Source organism: Notechis scutatus, chromosome 5, assembly GCF_049901735.1.
Source record: "Notechis scutatus isolate UNSWTSFEM ecotype Mainland chromosome 5, rNotScu1.2, whole genome shotgun sequence".
Taxonomy (NCBI): domain Eukaryota; kingdom Metazoa; phylum Chordata; class Lepidosauria; order Squamata; family Elapidae; genus Notechis; species Notechis scutatus.
Window position 1 is genome coordinate 25,881,654 of NC_142013.1, and position 27,152 is coordinate 25,908,805.

Here is a 27,152-nt window from a genome sequence, read left to right on the forward strand (position 1 = left end):
AATCTTGGAAATTCTAATAGGGTTTTTTCATTTGCAATGAGTTAATTAAAACAGATTCTCTGAATTCGTTGAAATGCTTCATTCATCTCAGATTTCTCCCACTTGAGCTGAACTGTCTTTTCTCTCTTGCACTCCTTTCCTAGCTTTTCCCAGTCTCTCACACTCCTACTTATTAAACCCATACAGCAGGTGTTCTTAACCTGGTAGATTATTATCAGTAGATCATAAGGGATTCACAAACTTTTAATGAGAAAAAAATATACAACTTTATATTATTACCTGCCGACATTTAAGTTTTAGAGTATTCTGGTGTACTTTGATAAAAGCTTATCTTTGCCTTGTAAAGCAAACTATGGAAACTTTAATACCATTTGCTACAACATATATATGAGCAGAATTGGTGTCTATGTATTTTACTGTATGCATTTGAATATATTTTTCTGAGAAGACATCTATAGGTTTAACCAGACTTTCAAAGGGTCCATGGCATGAAAAGGTTAAGAAGGCCAGACTGTCAACAGGACCTTTCTCCCATTGTTTCTACTCAGCCTACCAGATCTAGTATATAAGACAAAGCTCCAGGTCTTTCTGGTTATCAGAATGGTCAAACAAATGACAACTTCAAATCTCAACAAATAAATGCTCTGTCTTACATGTTGGCAAAAAAAAAATCAGAAAATAAAATACAAGCTGAATAGTCAAGACCTTGTTGATGATCCAAACTGTCAAGGACCTTGGAGTACTCATCTCTAATGATCTAAGTGCTAGAGCCCACTGTAACTACATAGCCAAAAAGGCATTAAGAGTTGTTAACCTAATCCTGCGTAGCTTTTTCTCTGATAATATCACACTACTAACTAGAGCATACAAACTTTTGCTAGACCAATACTTGAATACAGATCATCAGTCTGGAACCCACATTATGTATCTGATATTAACACAGTTGAGAAAGTCCAGAAATATTTAGCAAGAAGAGTTCTCCACTCCTCTACTCATTGCAGAATACCTTATGCCACCAGACTTGAAATTCTAGACCTAGAAAACCGAGAACTACGCCGCCTTCGGTCCGATCTAAGTATAGTATATAAAATCATACATTGCAATGTCCTATCTGTCAATGAATACTTCAACTTTAACCATAACAATACAAGAGCACACAATAGATACAAACTCAAGGTTAACCACACCAAACTTGATTGCAGGAAATACGACTTCAGCAACAGAGTGGTCAATGTCTAGAATACTCTACCTGACTGTGGTTTCTTCCCCAAACCCCAAAAACTTTAACCTTAGACTGTCTACTATTAACCTCACCCCTTTCCTGAGAGGTCTGTAGGGGGGTGTGCATAAGCGCACCAACGTGCCTACCATCCCTGTCCTACTGATTCTTTTTATTTTTCTTATATGTATCTATTTCATGTATTCATAACTATGTTTATACTTATACCTATTACCTTGTAATTGATTGACAAATCAAATAAATAAATAAAAAAAAGATTAAACAATGTCATCTTGTTGGACCCTGGAATGGAGTTTTCTATGTGGAAGTCTCTGCCATGTGGAACAACATCTCCTACATCTTGACTCTGTTAGCCTTCTGTAAGGCTCCGAAGACTTGGCTGTTTTCCCAAGCATTTGGGTCAGAAGTGCCTATTATTGATATGATTTTATGATTGGAAGGCATCATTTACTTCAGGCAATCAGGGCTATTGTTTTTAACTACTACGTTTTTAATCTTTGTGTACCATTAGAGTCACTGCTTTGAGATGGACAGCCATATAAATTATTTAATATATGAATAAATAATAAATAACCCAGTAATTATATTCTTAATGTAGTAATTATACTCTTAATAATGCAGTATATTCCACAACTGGCAATATAAGCACACCATTTTGCAATTAATTATGATTAATATTGCCCCTAGAATTCAAAATACAATTTAAAGAGTCCTCCATATATGACTGCAAATTTGACTTTCATGTTTGGGGAGTGGAAAAAAAGCTACAATAAAATTGTGAAAGTAAAATTTTATTTTATTTGACATGGTATGTGAAATAAAATGTAAATGTCAGAGATGGAACAATGTCCCTTCCTTACATATGAATAGACAATCTTTAGTTTAGTAACAATTTGATACTAGGGCCAATATTACTTCTATCATGTCAGCACTTAGATATTCAAGTTATTATATATTAGATGTTCTAAATGGAAAAAAAAATAGAGATGCTGGAACTGTGCCACCAAAATAAAAATATATATCATTTAAAATTATAATAAGGCTTATTACTCATGTGGTAATTGTTATGAGAAAGTTTGTTTACTGTATTTATTTGGAACAATGATTGCTACCGTGTTTCTCATATAATAAGGCCGGGTCTAATTTTTTTTTTTGAGCCCCGAAAAAATGGCTAGGCCGTCTTTTCGGGTGTGACTTAATTCCCCCCCCCCTTGCATCTTCGGGCGGGCGGCGACGGCTTGGATGTTGACCTCGGCGTTGGTGGGGCACTTCGTATCGGGGTCAACGCAGGCAGCACCATATCCGGGTGTGCAACAAAAGTACTTCCTAATGGCAAGCCCGCCCACCATTCCCCCCATTTCGCATGTTTTAATATAGGCCTTAATTTGAGGGGAGGGGCTTAATTTCATTTCATGCCTATAAAACATGCTGGGACTTCCTATTGGGGGAGGCCGTATTGTTGGAGAAACAGGGTAGTAATTGAATTGTGGAAGGTTTTGTGTGAATATGAAATGCAGGGTAGTTAATGAATGTAGCAAGTGTTATTACCTGATGAATGTAAAGTATGCTAAGAATACATAATATGCTTATGATTGAATAGGGATAAAGATATGGATATGTGATATATGTGATATATGTTTAAATGCAGAGGTTCCTAATTTTTTTTGCTGTTAACACCTCCCTTTAGTGTAATGTTAATGTACACAACTTCCCTAAAAATCTAAATACCAAAATATGCAAAAATGAATAATGAAAACAATGCAATTAAACTCTAGGAAAGGCATATTTATTAAATGATTTTCATGCCTCCATTTGACTCTGTCTGATCCTCTCCAAAGGACCTATAGGTAGTTCTCAGCTTACGACTAATTGCTTAGCAACTGTTGAAGTACTGACACACTCACCTAGGTGGAACTGAAAACCTGGATTCAAAGTTTGAATGGCTGCCCCTCCCCTTTGCGGTCACATGACCACACTTTGGGCACTTGGCAACTGGACTGCATTTGCAGTGCCCCACAATCACATTTTACAACAGTTTTGCCAAACATGCATTTACTTCCTGGTTTTCAGCAAAGCCTCCCCCATAGTGAACCAATGGTTCATTTTACATTTATTTATTTATTTATTTATTTATTTATTTATTTATTTATTTAGTCAAACAATTATTAGATACCAGGTATAAGCATAAACATACAAATAAGAAAAAAAAGAAACAATAGGACAGGGACAGTAGGCACGTTTTGGTGCACTTATGCACGCCCCCTACAGACCTCTTAGGAAAGGGGTGAGGTCAATAGTAGACAGTCTAATGTTGAAGATTTTGGGGTTTGGGGAAGAAACCAGAGTCAAGTAGAGTATTCCAGACATTGACTACTCTGTTGCTGAAGTCGTATTTCCTGGAATCAAGTTTGCTGCGGTTTATCTTTAGCTTGTATCTATTTAGTGCTCTTGTATTGTTTTGGTTGAAGCTGAAGTATTCATTGATAGGTAGGACATTGCAATATATAATTTTATATGCTATACTTAGATCGAACCGAAGGCGACGTAGTTCTAGGTTGTCTAGGTCTAAAATTTCAAGTCTGGTGGCATAAGGTATTTTGCTACGAGTAGAGGAGTGGAGGATTCTTCTTGTAAAATATTTCTGGACTTTCTCAATTGTATTAATATCAGATATGTAATGCAGGTTACAGACTGATGAGCTGTATTTGAGTATTGGTCTAGCAAATGTTTTATATGCTCTAGTTAGTAGTGTGAGAGAAAAAGCTACGCAGGATTAGGTTAACAACTCTTAATGCCTTTTTGGCTATGTAGTTACAATGGGCTCCAGCACTTAGATCATTTGAGATGAGTACTCCAAGGTCCTTGACAAAGTTTTTGTCATCAACAATGTCTTGACTATTCAGCTTGTATTTTTTTTAAAAAATTTTTTTGCCAATATGTAAGATAGAGCATTTATTTGTTGAGATTTGAAGTTGCCATTTGTTTGGCCATTCTGACACATAGTCGAGGTCTTTTTGAAGCATTGTCAGTGTTGAATAGCTTTACATTGTCAGCGAAAAGATCACAATTGCTCTTAATATAATCACAGGTCATTAATATAGAGTATGAAGAGAGTTGGTCCTAGAACATAGGTACAGGATTTGATAGGACGCTCCCAATTTGTTGCCTGTTTTGACAGGAATGCTTTTATCCAGTTATGCAGATATCCAGAGATACCATAAGACCTTAGTTCTAGTAGTTTGTCATGTACCACTGAATCAAAAGCTTTACAGAAGTCTATGTAAATTGCATCAATTGCTTTGCCCTGATCAAGTTGTGTAGTCCATATGTTTTTACAGTGCAAGAGTTGCAGGTTGCAGGACAGTTTCCTTCTGAAACCAAACTGTTTGTTAGAGAGTAGGTTGTTTGTCTCTAAGTGGAGGATAATGGATTGGTTAATAATCGATTCCATGACTTTACAGGTGACACAGCATAAAGAGATTGGTCTGTAATTTTCAACTAGGCTGGGGTCTCCCTTTTTGAAGATGGGAATGACTGTGGCTAGTGACCATAGATTTGGCAAGGAGCTGGTCCTGAAAGATTTTTCAAAGATTATGCTTAGAGGTTCAGCTATGGCAGTGGATAGCTTTTTTAAGAAGTAGGCACAAATTCCGTCTGGTCCAATATGTTAGGGATAACATTGTTTTACCCTAACTGTTTTGGGTAAAGATAATAAAATGATGAATCATGGTTTGTCAGATAAAGTGTATGTGACTTTAAGCTAAAGGAATGTAATTAAGGGTGCAGCTGTTAAAGTACTATATAAGCAGCAAGGCACTCTCTGACTCTTACTGGCTGGCTTATTGAAGACTGCATTCTTGCTGGATCGGGGAGGAGAAGAAGTGTTGGATTACTTTGAAGATATTTCTCAACGGAGAGAAGATAAGTTTTAGACAGATTTATTATATGTGTACTGACACTGGCTATTCGACACGGACTTTGCAATTAGAGTATCCTCGACAAGACTTGACTGAATTTGGTATTTGACTAATGGACTGTTTATAATGACTATGCTATAATTCTTAAATGGAATAAATTATAATTTTGATAGCACAAGCGTATCTGTATTTTTACTGCGTGTTAACGAGAAGGCTTATCTCACACATTTACCTGTCTTCCTATCTGACTTCACTGCACATTCTGTTTAGTTTGTTTTCCTTAACACCTGTTGGGGAATCCAGGCTTAACACAATAGATAAAGATGGTTTTAGATTGTGTAGTCCTTTTTCAACATTGTCTTCTGTAAAACCGATATGTATTAGATCATTGTAGTTGTCTGTGGTTCGACTAGGAAATATTGGGCATGATCCATTGCTGTTTACAAATACTGAATCAAATAATGTGTTAAAGAGGTTGGCTTTAATGGTGTCATCGTTGCTGTCTTTACCATTTGGTTCTTTTAGGGGTGGGCATTTAACCACCACAGCAGTTGCTTTATGACTGCAGCATTTGCTTAATAGCCACGAGAAAAAAGGTCATAAAATACAACTGTGTGATGATCCAGGGTGAGATACAAAATAAACAGTCACAAAAAACAGGTGAAGCCCCTTTTATTCCTTCATTTTGCTTCCAAGCTCCAAATATCCTTGACTGGAGACAAAAAAAACTCCCACACAAGCAGTTAGAAGAAGGAGGAAATGCCGTTTAAATGGCAGATATCAGAACACACACTGGGAGAGGAACAACAAACTCAGAGAGGAATAATAAACTAGAGATATTTCCACGCTTTGTTTCCAGCACTCGCCCGTACGCATGTTCGTCCTCTTATTCAGTTGTCACAGCTGCAGCCCATGAAGAAGATCAAGGCCCTCTCCTCCCCAGTAGACCATGTCTCTCCCTTATTCTCTCCTCCCTGCATGCCCTAGGATGGAGAGGGGATGGGCCTGGGTCCTCCTCTGACTGCCCTGCCCTTCCCCATCCTCCTCCACAACCTCCAGAGCCACACTTCTACTCCCTGTCGCCTGTCCCTCCTCTCCCTCAGAGTCAGTTTCCGCCAGGGGCCTGACAACTGTCACAAGTTATGACAGTGATGAGCAGTCTCCATAACTAGAAATCTCACAATTTGTGAAACCTGATTTAATGGATATATAAGGAGTGTTTGTAGTTTGTAGTGACATTAAAAGTGGTTGGGTAGACATATAAATGTGTGTGTACTTTTTAAGTGAAGGTTAGATATAGTATTCTGGATCTGAAAATAGATGTAACAAAGAGCAACGTAGTTGTGTTTGACAGGGAAAATGAAATTAACAATTGCAAGATAGATATTCATGGTGAAAAATCAATATAAATAGATGAAGTTTTATTCCTTGGCAGAACATTTCTTAAAGATGGAGAAATGGATGGACAAATGCTAACATATGCAAATGCTGATAGAAAAATAATCATAATGTATGTGAGAAATTAATGAATTTTGAAAGAAATGAATATGAATATGTAGACAAGCATGCTTCTGTGCACTTTGTTTTGGAAATGACAGCCAGGTTTATCAGGAAAAACCACAGAAGTTGGATGCAATGAGAAACAGATACTTAAGTATGTTCAGTCAAACAAGGAGCAATATAGTCAAGGGTGTATGGATTTTGAATCAATGTGGCTTAAATGTCAAATTAAATGCTTGGCACAAAATGTTGATTTGTTACACAGAAAGAATAAAATGAACTACAAAACATATATAGGAAGAATAAATGGGTAAGGATGACCATGGTTAGTTAGAACTGACAAGATGCTCAAAAAGAATAGGAAAGTTTAAAGAACAAGAGGTAATATATTACATGGTGCATGGTCATGATGCAAGCAAGGAGGATTTGCAAAGATAGAAAGGAATGAAGCAATATAGTGAATAGTGGCATAAAATAGAGTTAACTATATTTCCTTTCCTTAACTCATGCCTACATTCCTATTGCTTACTATTTAATATTCCTTTTTTGTAATTCGCATAATGTTCCTTATTCCAAAAGGAAACAGCATGCTGGCTATGTACATATGCATGTAAAAAGGGAGTTTCTCTAAATATGAAACTCAAAAACAGAATAGGCACAGTACAGCTGATAGAAAAGTGTTTTAAATCCCATTACTTTCACCAAGACCTACGGGACAGTGGAATGTTTAATGCTGCCCAACTTGATCGCTGCACTGTATATTCAACCTGTCAAAGAGACAAAAGACTCCTCTAAAGCCTGGTACATATATATATTGCAAATACAATGTGCCCCCTGGTGGATAACATAAAGTTTACAAAAAAAGTAGAATTCTATATTAAGTAGTATGTTTATTGCATCAGTGAAGGTTTATAAGCAGCATTCAAAAATCCAGTACTGAGCAAAACGTTAAATACCCAAGAACAAAAACAAAAACGTTAAATACCCAGCAACAAAGATGATTAGGGGACTGGAGGCTAAACATTGGAAGAATGGTTGCAGGAACTGGGTATGTCTAGTCTAATGAAAAGAAGGACTAGGGGAGACATGATAGCAGTGTTCCAATATCTAAGAGGTTGGCACAAAGAAAAGGGAGTCAAGCTATTCTCCAAAGCACCTGAGGGCAGGACAAGAAGCAATGGGTGGAAACTAATCAAGGAGAGAAGCAACTTAGAACTAAGGAGAAATTTCCTGACAGTTAGAACAATTAATCAGTGGAACAATTTGCCGCCAGAAGTTGTGAATGCTCCAACACTGGAAGTTTTTAAAAAGATGTTGGATAACTATTTGTCTGAAATGGTGTTTGAAGTAGGGTTTCCTGCCTAGGCAGTGGGTTGGACTAGAAGACCCTATTCTATTCTATTCTATTCTATTCTATTCTATTCTATTCTATTCTATTCTATTCTACTCTACTCTACTCTACTCTACTCTACTCTACTCTACTCTGTTCTAAAATCATGATGGAATGCTGCATCGGTTCAAATCATGTTTGCCTGTGGATTTACAGTCTTAGATAAAGAGTGGAAAGAGGCTGGAAAAAATGCCAGATGCCAGAAAGTCTTTTAGATGCCAGAAAGAGTATTCAATTCAACTTAACTGCTTCTGTAACAAAATGACTATATTCAACACATAAACAGAACACTGCTTACTACTTTAGCCTTGGAATTCTTGTCACTTATACTTGAAGCAAAGTCTTGTTTGGCATATTGAGGCATCTATCTACTAAGCAAGGATCCAATAGTTTTCCCCAGCACAAATATAAAATATAAAATATAAAACATATTTTATATTTTATATAAATATAAAATATAAAACACAAAATAGCCCTCGGGACTTAGACTCGAATAGAACTAGTTTAGAGTAAACGTTTGGCGGATTGCTAGCCTTTCAAAACAATATCGGCCCACGTGAAAGCTGAAGAAACCTGGACTAAGAAGTAATTAGAGATAAACGGGACGGCGGATAGAGCATCCTCGATCGTCACGAGAGAAGGGAAAAGTAAGAGAAGACAAAGATACAAAGATTCGTTCGGGCATGGAGCGAGCGTTCTCACGACCGCGAAAGAGCGCAAACAGACAGCCCAGAGGCGCAAAGGCAAGCGGGCGAGGGCCATCTCATTCATCAAGGGAAAACAAAAACAAATAGTTTCCTGTGAGCTGTTCAATCTTTCCTTCACTCAGATAAAAACCCTTGGATCATTGTGTTACAATTTCCTGTTTACAGAGTAATAGCGATCTGCTATTCAAACAGCGATAAATTCCTCCCATTCAGCTGCCAGTTAAACAATTAACCCGTTCCTTGCAGACTCTTAATACTACCTCATTACCTCAAATCTTACAACTTTTCTACCTCATCACCTATATCAACGATTAGATAATCAATTTCTATAAAATATTTTATTAATGGTTTAACTGATTTATTGTTTTTAATTGATTAGTGTGATTAGAGTGTTTAGTGCAAATAGTGTGATTACTGACTAGTTTAAAAGATCAAAATTCATGTAATTTAATTGAATAGCAAAATCATTGATCTAGTGAATTTAAATGAACAGTGTGATTAATGATTAGTGTAATTAATTGATTAGTGATTAGAGTAATTAATTGTTCAGGCTGATTGTTGCTCAGGAATATTATCTGACTTGAGAGATCACTGCAATTGATTGTTTGATGTAACATTGGCTATATAGATTACCCAAAATTGTTCCTTTAATTAATTCAATCAACGTACTATTTTAACAATCCTACCATGCCAAAAAGAAAATCCTCGTCAAACCACAACCTAAAGAGAAGATGATCCCCACCAATGAACCACAAGACTCCTGCACATGCCTTAAATGCTACAAAAATCTAAAGGATAATGAAAACTCCATCAAATGTTCTCTGTGTAAAAATACACTCATCATGACTGCTTGGGATTACCTGAGCAGATGATTCAATACCTAAAATCATCCAATGAGTTTCCATATTTCTGCAAATCATGCAGACCCAAACTGGATCTGTCTGAAAGAGTTGATACCATCGAAACCATTGAAACATCCCCTACCATCGAAACCATTAAAACATCCCTCAACATCATAGTAGCATCCCTGGACGCCGTAAAAGAAAGAATATCCAACCTTGAAAAAAAAAGACACAACGCAAAAATCTGAACATCCAATAGCTACAAACCACATCTCTACCAAACAACCACAATCCAATCCAAAACCCAATCCACAAATAAACACAACCCAGACAAATATTGATATCCCAATCCTCATCAGAGAAGCCGTTGAGCGTGAACGGAAATGTCCAAACGCCATCTTATTTGGTCTAGAAGACATCAATGTCAATGATGACATCACAACTGTCCGAAACATCATCAGAAATTATCAAGCATCAACCATCTCCGCTGATGAAATACTTGACATTTCCCGCATCGACCGAGAGCTCAAAAATAGAGACGGCTCTGTGGCCCCACGCTTGTGCAGGGTCATTTGCAAAAATGAATCAAGCAAACGTAAATTCATTTATACTATAAACTCACCGCCAAAACCAACACCAACCATAAGAACCTCCGTTGCCGCCCTGACCTAACCATACAGCAACGTGCCCGCTCCCGTGTACTCCGCATCGAACTCAAAAACCGTCTAGACAATGGAGAGAAGGACCTGTACATTGACTACCATGCTGACTGTATCAAAAGTAAGCCACGCAACCCAATACTCAGCTTTTACCCTCAACCACAACCCTACCTCAACCCACCCACCATCACCCAAGACTAGGCACGCACGCCCCCAACTACCTCAATTCCAACTACTGCCGGCCTTAAATGCAAACTACTCAATGCAAGAAGCCTCGTGAATAAAATACCTGAATTTCTCTTCCTCCTAAATATGGCTAACTTCGACATTATATTTGTCTGTGAAACATGGCTCAATGCATCTCTCCCCGACTCCATTACCACAGTAAGAGACTATCATGTTTACAGATCAGATCGTGAAAATCGTCGAGGAGGTGGTGTTGCTATATTCTATAAAAATCCTTACATCTAAAAATATCCAAGTTACCCAGGAGCTTGCCCTTCCTGAAACCATCATCTGTGAACTATCCTCAAATATCACAATTCGATTCTTACTATGTTACAGAGCACCTGATTATGACATCGAACATGTAAACAAGCTAAATACATTACTAACATGGGCTGCATCCTGCCCATACCCTTTTATCCTTCTTGGTGATTTCAATCTACCTCATATTGACTGGACCCTAAATGATTGTACAACTGAAATCATACACACAACCTTCTACAATGCTATTACAAATCTGGGACTGGAACAACTAGTAATCAACAACACTAGACTAAACAACTGCCTCGATCTCATCTTCTGCAACAGTTTGAACCTAATTTACGGAATACAAACTAAAGAACCCTTTTCCAGTAGTGACCACAATATGATTGACTTTTGTCTCAACATACATCCACACAAAAATCACCACAATGATGTAATCCCCTATTGTAACTTCAAAAAGGCAACTATGATCTTATAGACAACGATCTCTCATCCCTTGATTGGCAATCTCTATTCAATGGATGCAATACCGTTGAAGACCATTATAACATATTTTTACTTGAAGTCAAAAGAGTCATCAAACTATATGTTCCAACAACAACTCCCAAAACAAAACAAAAAGCAGATTACCCATATCAATAAGGAAACTTCAATCCAAAAAGAGATCACTCTGGCGGAAAAACAAATCTGGTCACGTTGCCAATTTCAAAACCGATACAAAAATTTATGCCACCAGATGAAGACTGAATGCACCAATTATCACATTAAACAAGAGGAAAACCTTCTAAGCACCAATTCCACCCAAGCTTTTTACAATTTTGTAAACAACAAACTAAAAGACTCAAGGTCCATCCCTCCCTTGATAGGACCTGATGGTAAAGACTGCAACGACGACACCATTAAAGCCAACATCTTTAACACATTCTTCGGCTCAGTATTTGTAAACAGCAATGGATCATGCCCAGTATTTCCTAGCCGTACCACAGATAACAACAATGATCTAATACATATCGATTTCACAGAAGACAATGTCGAAAAATCACTACGCAATCTAAAACCATCTCTATCTATTGGACCGGATGGAATATGTGCCTACTTCTTAAGAAAGCTATCCACTGCCATAGCCAAACCTCTAAGCATAATCTTTCAAAAAATCTTTCAGGACCAGCTCCTTGCCTAACCTATGGTCACAAGCCACAGTCATCCCCATCTTCAAAAAGGGAGACCCAAGCCTAGTTGAAAATTACAGGCCAATCTCCTTATGCTGCGTCACCTGTAAAGTCATGGAATCAATTATTAACCAATCCATCATCCTCCACTTAGAGACAAACAACCTACTCTCCAATAAACAATTTGGTTTCAGAAAAACTATCCTGTAATCTGCAACTCTTACACTGCAAAAACATATGGACGACACAACTCGACCAGGGCAAAGCAATTAGACGCAATCTACATAGACTTCTGTAAAGCCTTTGATTCAGTGGTACACGACAAACTACTCCTAAAAATAAAATCCTATGGTATCTCTGGACAACTGAATAACTGGATAGAAGCATTCCTGTCAAACAGACAACAAATGGTCAAAATCGGGAGCGTTCTATCAAATCCAGTACCTGTCAATAGTGGTGTCCCCCAGGGCAGTGTTCTAGGACCAACTCTCTTCATACTCTACATAAACGACCTCTGTGATCATATTAAGAGCAATGCGTTCTCTTCGCTGATGATGTAAAGCTGTTCAATACCACAGACAATACTGCTACCCTACAAAAAGATCTTGACTATGTATCTGAATGGTCAAACAAATGGCAACTTCAAATCTCAACAAATAAATGCTCTGTCTTACATATTGGCAAAAAAAATCAGAAAATAAAATACAAGCTGAATAGTCAAGATCTTGTTGATGACCCAAGCTCTGTAAAGGACCTTGGAATACTCACCTCTAATGATCTAAGTGCTAGAGCCCACTGCAACTACATAGCCAAAAAGGCATTAAGAGTTGTTAACCTAATCCTACGTAGTTTTTCTCTGGTAATATCACACTACTAACCAGAGCATACAAAACATTTGCTAGACCAATACCGAATACAGTTCATCAGTCTGGAACCCTCATTACGTATCTGATATTAGCACAATTGAGAAAGTCCAGAAATATTTCACAAGAAGAGTTCTCCACTCTTCTACTCGTTGTAGAATACCTTATGCCACCAGACTTGAAATTCTAAAACTAGAAAACCTTGAATTACGCCGTCTTCGGTCTGACTTAAGCATGGTATACAAAATCATACATTGCAATGTCCTACCTGTCAATGAATACTTCAGCTTCAACCATAACAACACAAGAGCACACAATAGATACAAACTCAAAGTAAACCGCACCAAACTTGATTGCAGGAAATACGACTTCAGCAATAGAGTGGTCAATGTTTGGAATACTCTACCCGACTCTATAGTCTCTTCCCCAAACCCCAAAAACTTTAACCTTAGACTGTCTACTATTGACCTCACCCCTTTCCTAAGAGGTCTGTAGGGGCGTGCATAGCGGCACCATCGTGCCTACCGTCCCTGTCCTATTGTTTCTCTTATTCTTTTATTTTTCTTATATGTACCCATTTCATGTATTCACAACTATGTATACACTTATACTTATTATCTTGTAAACAATTGGCAAATCAAATAAATAAATAAATAAATAAATAAATAAATAAATAAATAAATAAATATCACACAAGAGAAAATGGACAGGAATCCTATTTATTCTCAGAAATGGAGTGCAGAATGAATAATTTAAAAAAACATTGGCTAATGAGACAAATAAGGTATTCAGGAAAGGTAAATTGAAGTTTGCTATCTCATACTTAAGGTGAAAAATAAGAAAATAATGTATTTTTCCTAATGACTCAATGAACAATACAGAGCCTCTGTACTATGTAGGGAATGCCAGCCTGCAGACTTAATCTAGCCAACAGAATCAAGACTGCCCTGTTTGCATATACCTTGTCCTTTCTACACCCTATTTCAAAACCCTCCTCCAGTATAATTTAAAGAAACTGCTGAAGATAATCTTTTAATTGATATGTCAGGTGGCAGACTGCCTACAAAGTGGCCAGCACCTGTGCTGCTATTGTTCTGTCCCTTTAAGTCCTCATCCTAGCCAGTACAGCAATTGTTGGCTATAAAAGCTGAACAAAGAGGCAGCTGGGAGTGGTGGTGTTTGGAAGCAATGGAAGGAGGTATGTGTGTTCCTAAAGCAGATATAAACAGATACTGCTCTCAAGCGGTAGAACTCATTAGATGTAATAGCTGGAGGAACAGTAGAAGATGCAATAGAAGAGGGAAAGAATGAAGTAGTATTAGCCTCTGAATGCATGTGTGTTCTCTAACGACTTGTGTGATGGTTTTAGTTCTCTTTGGTTTTGAAGCCCACTTACTTGGGTATAAGTAAAAAATACCAGTGTCAGATACATGCAGATTACCCACAGTTTAACATTGAAATCTAATTGTCATTTATAATTAGTCTAAAAATATTAAATTAATAGGGTATGGATGTAAGCTAAAATGAGTAGTATCAGCAAGGAGTGGGTTAATCAATTCTATTTAAGGAAATTCTTACACATTTACCGCTAATTTACACAGCAAATTCAGAGTGAAATAAAATGGTCTGTGAATTTATGTACAAAGAAAACACAACCTTATATTTGGTGGTATTAATATTATCTTAGTCATTCTCCTCTGTTCTGTCCAGACAGTTTAGAGTTAATGGGATTTGGATAGTTAGGTAGCAATTGTGAGCTGTCCCCTTAAGGGAATGTATCATGGTAAAATGTAGTTAAGGTATCCTGGGAAATGTAGTCCATATCACGTGACCACATCTGTAATCCTGATTGGTCACTAAATTGACCCTCGATGGGTAGGAGGAGTTTTCCTCACTCTTGGCTGAACTCATGTACTCGTGGTAACTGTTCTACCTCTATCGCCATGAGATGAGAGAAAAAGGATAGAAGATAATCATCTTTTTACCTACAAGACAGATATACAAAGGATTGGTCATTAAAGAAGAACTTCGTCACAAATGTGAGTTATGAGGATACCTGATGAACCAATAAATGTACTTTGTTATGGACGTCTTGTTGAGTTTATCTATCTGCATCTGTACAGGAGACAAATCCACCACTGTACAGAATATCCTCCTTGAAATCCAGATCCCATATAAAGGATTTATGAGATCTTGCCTTACAGAAAGCAATAAATTACAGTAATATTTATATAATACACACAACTTTTCCAGCAATTTTTGATAAGAATGTTTTGAAGACAGTGCTATTGAAATAATGCCCATAAAAACAATGCAATACTTCGTTTGTATGCAGTCTTTCTCTATTAAGTTGTTTTACTATTAGCAACATGTTGTAAAAGATTAGTTTCCTCTGCTACAAATTTAATTCCTGAAGAACATTTTACACACTTCCCACAATCTTTCTTAATTATAGCAACATTTATAATGCAACAAAGCATGCTTCAAGGGATTGCAATATGACTGCTTGATAATTAGTCTCTATAAAATAAAACGTGAGGCATGAAATAACTTTCCCCTTAAATCTAGTTCACAAGAATGGCCTTGAATTGCCCTTGATAGTAGCACAGAGCAGTGCCACCATTCAACCTGAACAGGTAAATCAAATTCTCCACATCTATTATGCCTATCAGTTCTTTTCCATTGACTTGAATCTTACTTCTAGATTCCTACTGTGTTCCACTTTTAGAAGAAAATAAACTAAAAGGATGTCCTTAGAAATAAAAGTTTACTTAAGAATCAACAGTCTAAGACACATTTAAAAAATACTCAAAAAGATGCTGCTTTCTTAAACAGCAATCATGACCTTTTGCAATCTACTTCCTTATTTATCATCCAAGAATTTTCGTTATCATTAAAGAATTGTATGTTGATTCAATGTATGCTTAACCCAATGGTGGTTTAAATGCATTCATTTTGTTTAAACAAAGAATATTGACTTTTGCAGGTAAAATATCTGTGGGAATACCCAGAATTGTTTTTATGAGAGCAAGTTATTAACACTGTGAAAGCAAACTATTTGATACTGAATCTGGCCATTTCCAAAATAACAGATAGAAACTGTCTTTCTCTCGTAAGAGTTACTTGTAGATTTTTTTTACAAAGAAGGGCAGGAAAAAGAACTTAAGAATTTCCATATTGTTAGTATAAATAGTACTCATATTTGAGTTATAACAATTGTTGTAATTCTTTTGCAATGATTTCTTAATTTTTCTATAATAAATTAGAAAGTCTTGTGTTCTTGAATGCATGTTTATCTGTTCTACTCCATCTTGCTGGGAAGATATCCAACATATTTGGACATTATGAGAAAACCAAAATGTGGGGGAAACCAATTTTTGTAGAAAGTTTATTCTGATGCAATGATTATACTATAAGTAGAATAATAGTAACTAACAATTAAATAATTTCCTTCAGTTATAAAATTATTCACACAATAACTTTCAGAATTCTGAAAGTTTTAAGAGAAAAATGTTGAGGTTTTTTTAAATGTTTGTGTCCAGGTATTCTGAAACAAGACAAACACAACTTAGAAGTATTTAAAGGAGTTCTGAGGGGATGGAAGTTGTGTTCCGAAATCTTTAAAAGCTTCAGAAAAGCCTCAATCAATCTAGAAAAGGTTTTCCAATTACACAATGAGATATGGGAAAGTTTTTGACTGAAATTTCTACTTATGTGTAAAATATTCTACACATGAAACAGACAGTATTCAGTGGTATACATGACCAGATTGAAACGTACATGTTTGGTTTAGATCTACACCTCCCTCAAATACAGATATATTGGATAGAAGCATTCTGGGGTGAGGCTCAGCATGAAAAGCACAAGGCCATGGATGATGCTATGTCATAGTGATTAAACAGAGGTGAGCAGAAGACATGCTTTGGGAAGATCAGTGGAGAGGTAGCTACAAAGAAGGGAGGGACTTGGAAGATGGGAAAAGGGTACATGAATCAGTCAAGTAGACCATGCTTAAATTCAAATGTGGCAGCAAGTAGGTAAGCCACTGGAAGGATTGGTTGGAGGACTGGTGCATAGCCCCTCCTCATCCATAAAACATCTCTGTGTTCCTCTCAGACAAAACCAAGAACAAAATATTCCAAGTTTCAGTATGACCAAACTTTGCACCTCCTCAAATAGTTTGACCAGACTTTCAATTTGCTACATATTTGTACATGGAACAAAACATATTTTCTAGTTCATGCACTTCTCTATAACAACCCTAAAAAAACTATTTATCTGCCTTCACATTTAAAGTACAAACACACAAATTTAAATTCTAAATGTTTCCTCTGTGAGCATTGTTACTGTCTTTTTCTATTTATCATTTTGTCTGTCTATTGAGCACACCGATCACAGTAATGACAATACCATAAAGAGCAATGAAACGTCTTTGAAAACATACAGTAAATATGGGTCCTTTGGGTCCTTGATGAAGGCTTATTGGGGTATCATTATAATTACTTCATTCACTTGGCTCCCTTCTGGAATTTTCTAAATCCTTGAAGACCTGTCCTATATGTTCCTCAATTCTGGAGTTTGGATTAGTCTACTAATGTGATTTTTAATATGACTGTTGTATGCATTTGGTTAGATTGTCCTTAGACACCATTATCTATTTAGGTGTTTTGTTGTTGTTGCTTTCTTTTGTTGGTTTTTAATGTTATGTTCCAGCACAGTCACAACTGACGAGATGTAAATTAAATAAATAGTAACAAGCTGGGAAAATATAAATTGACTGATTGAATGAATAGTACTACAATTCAAAAATTAAGATGCGCCAGAAAACTGCCAGCCTCAAATCATGATATGGTCTAAGAAATATTTATGCTTACCTGTATATTTACTTACCATATGCATTTGTTTGAAAGAGCGAACAGAAGCCAGTTTGTCTAAAAAGAAAATAAATAAATAAGCCCTTGAAAAAAAATCAAATATTGAAAACCTTTGTCAAAATTATTATGACAAACTAGCAATAACGGGACATGTACCTGTTGGGTTGCCACCAATATGTTCCATCTTTCCTTGGAGAAATTCAATTTGCCTTTCTAGCTGTTTGTTCAATTCTACTTGGGTTTCATATCTGGTTTTCCATTCACTGTCTTAAAAACAAAAATAAACTGTTATATTTACCGCTGATTGTTTCAGCAGGTTAAAATACTTTCGATATTATAACTATGAATTTTTGCATCTAAGAGAAGAAAGCTTGATAAGCATCTATTTATATATGTTAAAATCTGAAGAAACTAAAACATCTAAAAATATTTGCTAAAATTCTTGTCTGTAAAATTAATCCTAACTAAATCTGTCTCACATCAGGAGAGGATAGAAGACCTGAAGAAGGAACAGACTCCCTCTCTTACTGGTAAATGGATAAACTGACTCCCCTGATACCGAGAACTTTCAGAAATAGCTATAGCTCACTGATAGAACACATACTTTGCTGAAAATCTCAGTTCTACCTTGGTAATGCAGAAAAGAAACAAACACTGGTTTGTTGCTTTCAAGGTTAATAGTTTGGCATATTTAGCTTAACATTATTAATCTATATTTTACTTCAATATAAGATAGTTTCACAAGTCCCCATTCCTATCACTTGTATTTTATTTATGGCAGTCATATTTTTAAAAAGCCAAGAAAATCTTTTGCTTTGCTCTTTCCTTGTGCGTGATTTTAAAAAGGTGTCAATATATCCACTTATACAGGTGAAACTCGAAAAATTAGAATATCGTGCAAAAGTTCATTTATTTCAGTAATGCAACTTAAAAGGTGAAACTAATATATGAGATAGACTCATTACATGCAAAGCAAGATAGTTCAAGCCGTGATTTGTCATAATTGAGATTATGGCTTGCAGCTCATAAAAACCCCAAATCCACAATCTCAGAAAATTAGAATATTACATGCAATCAATAAAACAAGGATTGTACATAGAACAATATCGGACCTCTGAAAAGTATAAGCATGCATATGTACTCAGTACTTGGTTTGGGCCCCTTTTGCAGCAATTACTGCCTCAATGCGGCGTCGCATGGAAGCTATCAGCCTGTGGCACTGCTGAGGTGTTATGGAAGACCAGGATGCTTCAATAGCGGCCTTCAGCTCTTCTGCATTGTTCAGTCTCATGTCTCTCATCTTTCTCTTGGCAATGCCCCATAGATTCTCTATGGGGTTCAGGTCAGGCGAGTTTGCTGACCAATCAAGCACAGTAATCCCAGTCATTGAACCAGGTTTTGGTGCTTTTGGCAGTGTGGGCAGGTGCCAAGTCCTCCTGGAAAATGAAGTCAGCATCCCCATAAAGCTCGTCTGCAGAAGGAAGCATGAAGTGCTCCAAAATCTCCTGGTAGACGGCTGTGTTGACCCTGGACTTAATGAAGCCCAGTGGACCAACAGCCGCAGATGACATAGCTCCCTAAATCAACACAGACTGTGGAAACTTCATACTGGACTTCAAGCATCTTGCAGTGTGTGCCTCTCCATTCTTCCTCCAGACTCTGGGTCCTTGGTTTTCAAATGAGATGCAACAGTTGCTCTCATCAGAAAAGAGGACTTTGGACCAATGAGCAACAGACCAGTTCTGTTTTTCTTTAGCCCAGAAAAGACACTTCTGACATTGTTCAGGAGTGGCTTTGCAAGAGAAATACGACATTTGAAGCCCTTGTCCAGGATCCATCTGTGTGTGGTGGCTCTTGATGCACTGACTCCAGCCTCAGTCCACTCTTGTGAAAGTCCCCAACACTTTTGAATGGCCTTTTCCTGACAATCCTCTCACAGGCTGCGGTCATCCCTACTGCTTGTGCACCTTTTTCTTCCACACTTTTCCCTTCCACATAACTTTCTATTAATGTGCTTTGATACAGCACTTTGGGAACATCCAACTTCTTTTGCAATTACCTTTTGAGGCTTTTCCCTCCTTATGGAGAGTGTCAATGATGGTTTTCCGTACAACTGTCAGGTCAGCAGTCTTTCCCATGATTGTGATTCCTACTGAACCAGACTGAGAGACCATTTAAAGGCTCAGGAACCCTTTGCAGGTGTTATGGCTTAATTAGCTGATTAGAGTGGGACACTTTGAGCCTAGAATATTGAACCTTTTCACAATATTCTAATTTTCTGAGATTGTGGGTTTGGGGTTTTCATGAGCTGTAAGCCATAATCATCACAATTATGACAAATCATGGCTTGAACTATCTTGCTTTGCATGTAATGAGTCTATCTCATATATTAGTTTCAGCTTTTAAGTTGCATTACTGAAATAAATGAACTTTTGCACAATATTCTATTTTTTCGAGTTTCACCTGTATGCAGCCCTGATCAAAGTCCTTAGCTCTTGAGTTCCCTTAAGAGGAGCTATGCCACTTGCCTCTCTTAAAGGCTCAAAGAACTGTAGAAAGACAAAGAACTATGGAGGGCAAATGCTATAGGTTATATCCAAAAGCTGCTTGGGAATAAGATGCACCAGTGGAGGGACACATAAGATTTATAAACTCAAATTCTACAAATAGTGGAATAGACATCAGGCTAATTGTCGGGTTATAGAATATATACAGTAGCAGCACAATATTACATTACTCTTCTCCATCTGCCCGTTTTATTCCCTTCATGATGAGACAATGTTGGATGAATAGGAATGTCCAGTAAGTGGAAGAGGCATATAAATCGGAAGCTGCAATAAGAATCACATGATTAACTGAGTCCCTGTACTGTAGTGGAAAATGTGGCTTAGAAACAGCTGTGCAGTTTCCAGAGCAGATGGTAGCCTCTTACACGGAATAAAATGAGAATTGGTAAACAGATACACTATCACTAGAATGGTTGTAAAACCATAACACTTCTGGGAGAACAGTAATAAATTCCAGAAAAAATCTGTCCTATGCTGCAGCAGAAAAAGGAAGCACTAGAACAAACAAGCCATCTTAGCAAGGATAGCCTTGGCCCAATGCCTTGCAGACAAAATCTTTTGGATTAATTTGGAGTTGACTGGCAAGTCCTGTTGAGATGGGAGAAATGAGATCTTGTCTCGTGAGTGCATGAGTTTGAGATTCTGACTCCTAAAACTGAGAAACAATACTCAGATTGATGAACCAAACAATCCTGTATTAGATCTATGCACTTCCTGGCTGATGAAATGCCTCCCATCAAGTGACACTCAGTTGCATCCATATATCTCCTTCTTGGAGGTGGTGTTTTCTGCCTTGAATGAGGTGGTGGTATGCTCCCACCTCAAGGTATTTTTATTGAACCTGACTATACTGGATAATTGTAATTCAGTCTCCACCCTTCACTTTCCAAGAAAAATTGTTGAGAAAACGATCAGGCTGCAGCATCCTTTTCCATCTGGTTTTAGATTGAGGCATAGTACTAAATTGGCACTGGTCACATTAATGACTTCTGAAAATATCAGGTGGTGGGTAGTGCAACTATCCTGGTTCTACTTGATCTCTTGGTAGCTTTCAATACTATTTAGCATAGTATTTTTCTGGCTGCCTGTGGGATCATGATTGAGGAATAAGGTAGATATTGATGAGACAGGGAGACTGATCAGAGGCCCTTCTTTTAGAGCAGCTTAAACTCGATGCTCTCACTTCTTCTAATTAACATCCGCCTGATGCTATTGTGTGAGGTCATCCATTGGTTTATGATCTGGTCTCATCAGTATGCTGATGATACCCAGTTATATATCCCAATCCCAGGTAATGCTGTCAAGATCTTGTCCTGATGGTTGGAGAAGTCAGAACTGGCTCAGGACCAATTCTGACAAGACTTAATAGTTGTGCTCTTTGGATCTCCCCTCTCCTCCCTCCAGTCTGGAGTAGTTCCAACTTCTGCTTAAAATCTTGACAGTGGTCTAGTATGTGTCATTGCTTTCAGTGAGTAGAACTGCCCATGTGTCTGCTGCTCCTTTCAAAAGCCTGAGAAAGAATGCCACCCTTTGTCTAATCTCTAGGGAACTTGCCACAAACAATTCACGCTTGTGTAAAAGTTAGGAATTGGACACAACTTCCCCCAAATTCTCCAGCAGCTTTCCAGAATGGAATTTAATTGAAAGTGCAATAAGTCTTCATGGCTGAAATAAATCTTGGTCCAAATACTGTGCTTAACTGCATCATAGCATTTTGTAATATTTAGCTACTATATATGCAACTATACCACTACTGTATTTGCTCTGCCATCAAGATCAGAAGCTAAGTCCAGAATTCAGGATCCAATGCCTTTCAGGAGAAACAGTGAAGTGGCTTTCAAAACTCTGCAAGGCTGAAAACTCAGGAAAAACTATTAATTGTTTTGAAAAATATGTACTGCTAGTAGGATAATGAAACAGAATTTTGGAAGCCCATCAAAGCAATTCTCCTGCTCATCACACCAACACACCTAGAAGGTAGTGAATTAGAGGAAGTTGAATCATGGTACCCAGATCATATGCAATTCTAAATGCAGAAATAGGAAGCTTTTGGGGACTGGGAGTATTTTTGAATGTAGAGACCATGTGATTGCTACCATCACAAAATAGCTACCATGGGAGAACTGCCTCTTCAAAAATAGTGGTAGTTAGCATGGATAGTCACAAAAATCACATCACCAGAAGACTCACATGACCAAAAGGCTAATAACAATTCAGGATGTTTTCTACCATGCCAATGGGAGTTGTATGGGGTACAAAGGCATTGATACAAATATGATGAATGAAGGCAAATATACATGTCATAAGATAATGTTGCAGGATCCAATCTGGATCGGTCAGCGGGACCAGTGATTTTCGGACTCCTGCTGGAGCTCATCCTCAGGGACTTCTCTCTCATCAGAATGTGTGCTTTGGGCTATTCTATGAATAGTGTTTATGTGGTGCCTGGTTGTGTGTAGCGTTTTAGTTGTCAATTGGAGTGTTGATGGCTGGTTATTTAGTCATTGGCTGTTGTTTCCTTGTGCTGCAAAGTCCTCAGCTCCTAAGTACCCGATAAGCTGGTGATAAATCAACAATTTCTGTTGACTGACAAGGGCCCCTTTCCCAGGCTTCAATCATTTCCCTACCTATTTTTGTACCTGCTTGGCTAACAAGTTTCATACCTGCGAAATTGAATTCGTTTCAATGTCAAGCTACAAATGAGTTCGGATGTAGGACAGACAAGGGGAGAAAGTTAAACACCAGATTGCAAGAACACAAGTGAGTGGTCAGACAAGGAAACCCGAACTAACTGGAAGACCAATCACTCTGCCCAAACCAACTTATAGGTTGTTGTGTGAGTAGAATACCACTCTGAGAACCTGAATGAAAAGTGGAGGTAAAGAGCAAATAAATAGTTCAATAAATAAATCAATGAAAATTTATAATGTTTTATTATTCAAATTGATTAGGAAAGATGAATTCAGTTTTCTGATTTGTTGACTAGATACAGGATATCAAAGTCAGTCTTTTGACCAATAGACAAAATTTCCCCATTTATGCTATCATGGGAAGGAGAAAGAAAAATGTACAAGAAAGAACATTCCTTTCACTAATACACCAACCTTCAGAAGTGTGAGCTAGTAATGCTATTGAAACGATGTGATTTACTTTCAGAAACCCTGTCAGATAATAACAGATCACATTTCTGTGCTCTAGAGCATACATGCGTACATGCATTTGTGTTGGAAGCATTGAGAAGCTTCCGTATTAAAAATTAGCCGGAACCATCACCAAGGGGACGCCTGGCTGGGGACTCCTTTCATGTCCTATTAATGTGCCCAATAGAGTGGTAAGGAGCTGGAGCAAATAACAGGAGCTTGCCTCATCACACAGCAGCACTTGGGTCTCGAATGCGGGCTTACTGTCAACCCAGCATCCTAACCACATGAGCCACTGTGTTCCCTGCTCTAGAGCATGAAGAAATATGTAAGAGTTGACACCGTACATAAACATATATAAAATCTTTTGTTTTTAATTCACAGAAGGCCTGAAAACTCTTATTTCAGCTGAGGTCAAATATAATCTCTTACCTTCATCATCAGTTCTGTTAAGTCTTTTCTCTAGTTCTGCTACTGTATTGTTCATTTCAAATATGGAGAGTTCTAACATTTCTCTGTATTAAACAGAAAGCATGTATGGCAATTACAAATCCCAATAGTATATGAAAATGACATAAATGTTTGTAATATAAATTTTTCACATGACAATATCTGCAGGATTCTATAATACTTATAAAAGCACCATCAGGCACTCTCTCAAGACTAATTAAAGTCAATAAAATTGTGAGCAGATGTCATGACATATTCTTCCTCCAGCATTTGTTGAATAGATTCAGTATTAAGCTAAACAGATGGATGATCCGAGATGGTGCTACTATGCAAAATGACATTTAAAACTCTGCAAGTGACCAAACAAAAGGTTCCAGAACATTTCCCCCCACAACTGTGTCCTAATATATTACTCACATTCTATTATGGTCTTTAAAACACATTTAACAATGAAGTGAGAAGTAACAATATCTCTACACCTAGCCAGGACCACTAAGAGCATTTTTAAAGGCCTTTCATTACTTCTCTTTAATGTTCTGAGTCTGATGGGTATCCAAAGCAAAAAAGCTGACAACTGCTCATTTATACATCCTTATTATTCTTGTCTGCTAAGCAGAAGGCTCCAAAAAAAAAAAAAGTCACAGGAAATTACCTGTCACAACAGTGATAAAGTGACTTACAGGGATGAGTCAGCCTCTCCCTCCTCAAGGCTGCAGTGAAGACCTCCAAAATACTGGTCTATTCAAGTCTGTCCTTGATCTGATCTAATTGTATTCCTTCCCATGGCTTGCAACAGTTGTGAAAACAAAAACAAGTTCTGTCATTGCAAATCTCTCTCCACATGCACTTTCCCTTTGCCAAGGTGTTGTCAGCATAGTATAAGACATCTTAAAGCTTTCTTTGCTCCAGTCTGAATTGTGTGCATCCTATTAGCATCTGACTAGATAGTATGGAAAAGGAAATTGATCTAGATCAGAGGCCCCCAACCTTTTGGGAACCAAGGATTGGTTCTGTGGAGAGACGTTTTTCCATGGATTGGAGGGGGCATGGTTTCACATATTGCCTGCATCCCATTGATGGGGCTTCACTTGCTTGCGTGGCCTGGTTTCTGGCATGCTGCAGTCTAGTGCCGGTCCATGGACCGGGGTTGGGGAACCCTGGTCCAGATGAGGCAATATCTAATCAACCATAGATCTCATGATATGGCCCAGGTAGCTAGTTACTTTGCAGCTAAGGAGAGGAAGAAATTAATATGTCCATACATCACTTATAGCTAAAATCTACAGTGAGTCACAGGTGGTGAATAAGTGAAATACAGTTTTTTATATTTTTTAAAATCCAATACAACATTAAAACACATTATAGCCTCAACGCTGAGATTTATTGGAAGAGAGCGCTTTGGCCTTTTTTCTCAGTACAACTTACAGCACCTGTCCCAGATTCCTGTTTGCCAGTTGCAATTACTAGGAGGAGGAAAAGCAACCTGCTCTCCACTGCTGAACTGTAGGCTGATCAGCAGGTCATGAAAAAAAGGGGGGAAGATGGCATGCCTCCCTCTCCAACCACAGCTGAAGGCCCTACATGGGGTCCCGCTATTATTTTAGCATATACAGATCTAGTTTTGAAAGTTATATGAAAAGATCATAACCAGGCATAGTGACTTAGTCATGGAATTTTTCCCTCTCTTCCCAAGACCTTATGAAATAGCCTCATAAACAGATTGCAGGATAGCTTAAGAGCCATACAAAAACTATCCATCTTCCATTTTAATATTGTTGGAAGAAATATCCTTCTGGGTTCAGTTCCAAGTGGGGAAAAAGATACTGGAAACATGGAGGCTGTTTGGAAAGATGGTTTAATGGTAGACAGGACCACATGGCTTGGAGCTCCAAAGTGAAAAGGATGGTCACATGCTTCAAGATGTTGGGTGAAGGAAAAGATCAAGGAGGAGGAGGAGGACTGAAAATGCCTGGGTTTTATACCTTCTGTTGAGATTTGATTTTGAGCTTGTATTCTGATTGGTTGTCAGGCTCCCTTGGGCCATGCAGGGGAAACTCTGCAGGCTGTCCTGAGTTCCAGGCTTGGTTGAGCCTTGCTGGATGATGATGTAATGAAAAGGGCTTTGGGCAATTGCTATAGCTTTACCTGGAGATCTTTGTTATGTAAAATATTATGGCCAAGGCCTTAAGGGCTCACCCATTAACAAAGCTGGGGGGTGATCTTCTGAGGTGAGTTTCTGCTTCTGAGTTTCTACTCTTTTTAGGGGAAATATTCTGCCTTTTTAATATTTCCTAGGATATTTCATTTTTCTAGGAAAGGGCTGGGTGCTAACTTTCTACAATATGTTCCATAAATTTAATATAAATGTGTAACTTAAGTCCAGTCGCTAAGATACACCATGCTGTAAATATATTCAGGTAATTCAGATAAATATATTTTTTTAAAAATCCCAGATTCAAACCTTTTTTGCTATAAAATCAAGAACAGTTCTTAGCCCTACTACAGGGCTCTGGTAACCGAGACAAAACACAAAGCTTTTATAAAGTGGGCTCACTTTAACTTTTACATACTATTGCAACGTAGTAAGAATATCGTCGAAACTTTTAAAAACCTTATTCTGCACGTATAGCTGCAGCTCTAGGAGAACTCTTTCAGAATAGGTAAGTGCATAGAGTGCGGCAATTTTTTTTAAAAAAAAACTCTTTCCATTCGAATAATGCAGTTTCCTCTGGTATCCTTTTGGGTTGGCATCAGCCCCCCCATTCCCACCCCCTCCACCCCCTTTCCGGGCCTTTATGAGTCATCCGCATCAGACATCCGCAGCGCTGCTGACGAGAGAGACTCACTTCATTTGCTTCTCTTGAGTTAGCTCCAGCTGTACGCCTTCAAAGCCTAGCTCTTGGCTGGGAGCGCCTCCTTCCCCCATGGCTGCCGACGCAGAGCTGCCCCCGCGCGTCCTCATTGCCTTGGAGAGCACGCAGGAGAGGCGCGGGGAAAGGCGGGGAAGAGCGACAACGCCAGTCACGTGGCAGGAATTTTCGAACACTCCCGTCTCCCGCGACGGCACAATGCTGAGCTCCCGCCCTGACGGAAAGGGATGATTATGATGGGTGTCTGGTTTCTTGGGAAACCGGGTTTGGGTTTTGCGGTCCTTGCGGGAGGTGGCCGCTTCTAGAGCAGGGCTCTCCAACCTTGGCAACTTTTTAAGACTTGTGGACTTCAATTCCCAGAATTCCTGAGCTAACATGTCTGGAGGAGGAATTCTGGGAGTTGAAGTCCAAAAGCTTTAAAATTGCCAAGGTTGGAGACCCGCTGTTCTAGAGTGTCCATTGCACAATATCTCGA

At 38.1% G+C, this 27,152-nt stretch overlaps 1 protein-coding gene across 1 annotated transcript in view; it reads right to left on the minus strand.

Moving 5' to 3' along the window:
- The window catches only part of CCDC169 (coiled-coil domain containing 169), a 39,687-nt gene extending 12,757 nt beyond the window's left edge, over positions 1-26,930 (minus strand). Inside the window, exons 1-4 of the mRNA XM_026681887.2 lie at positions 26,654-26,930; positions 23,790-23,872; positions 17,807-17,917; positions 17,667-17,707 (exon numbers count right to left, since the gene is read on the minus strand). Coding sequence (XP_026537672.2) covers positions 17,667-17,707; positions 17,807-17,917; positions 23,790-23,872; positions 26,654-26,769 — 351 coding nt within the window. The 5' untranslated portion in view covers positions 26,770-26,930. The remainder of the gene's footprint in view (positions 1-17,666; positions 17,708-17,806; positions 17,918-23,789; positions 23,873-26,653) is intronic.
- Between the last annotated feature and the right edge of the window lie 222 nt (positions 26,931-27,152).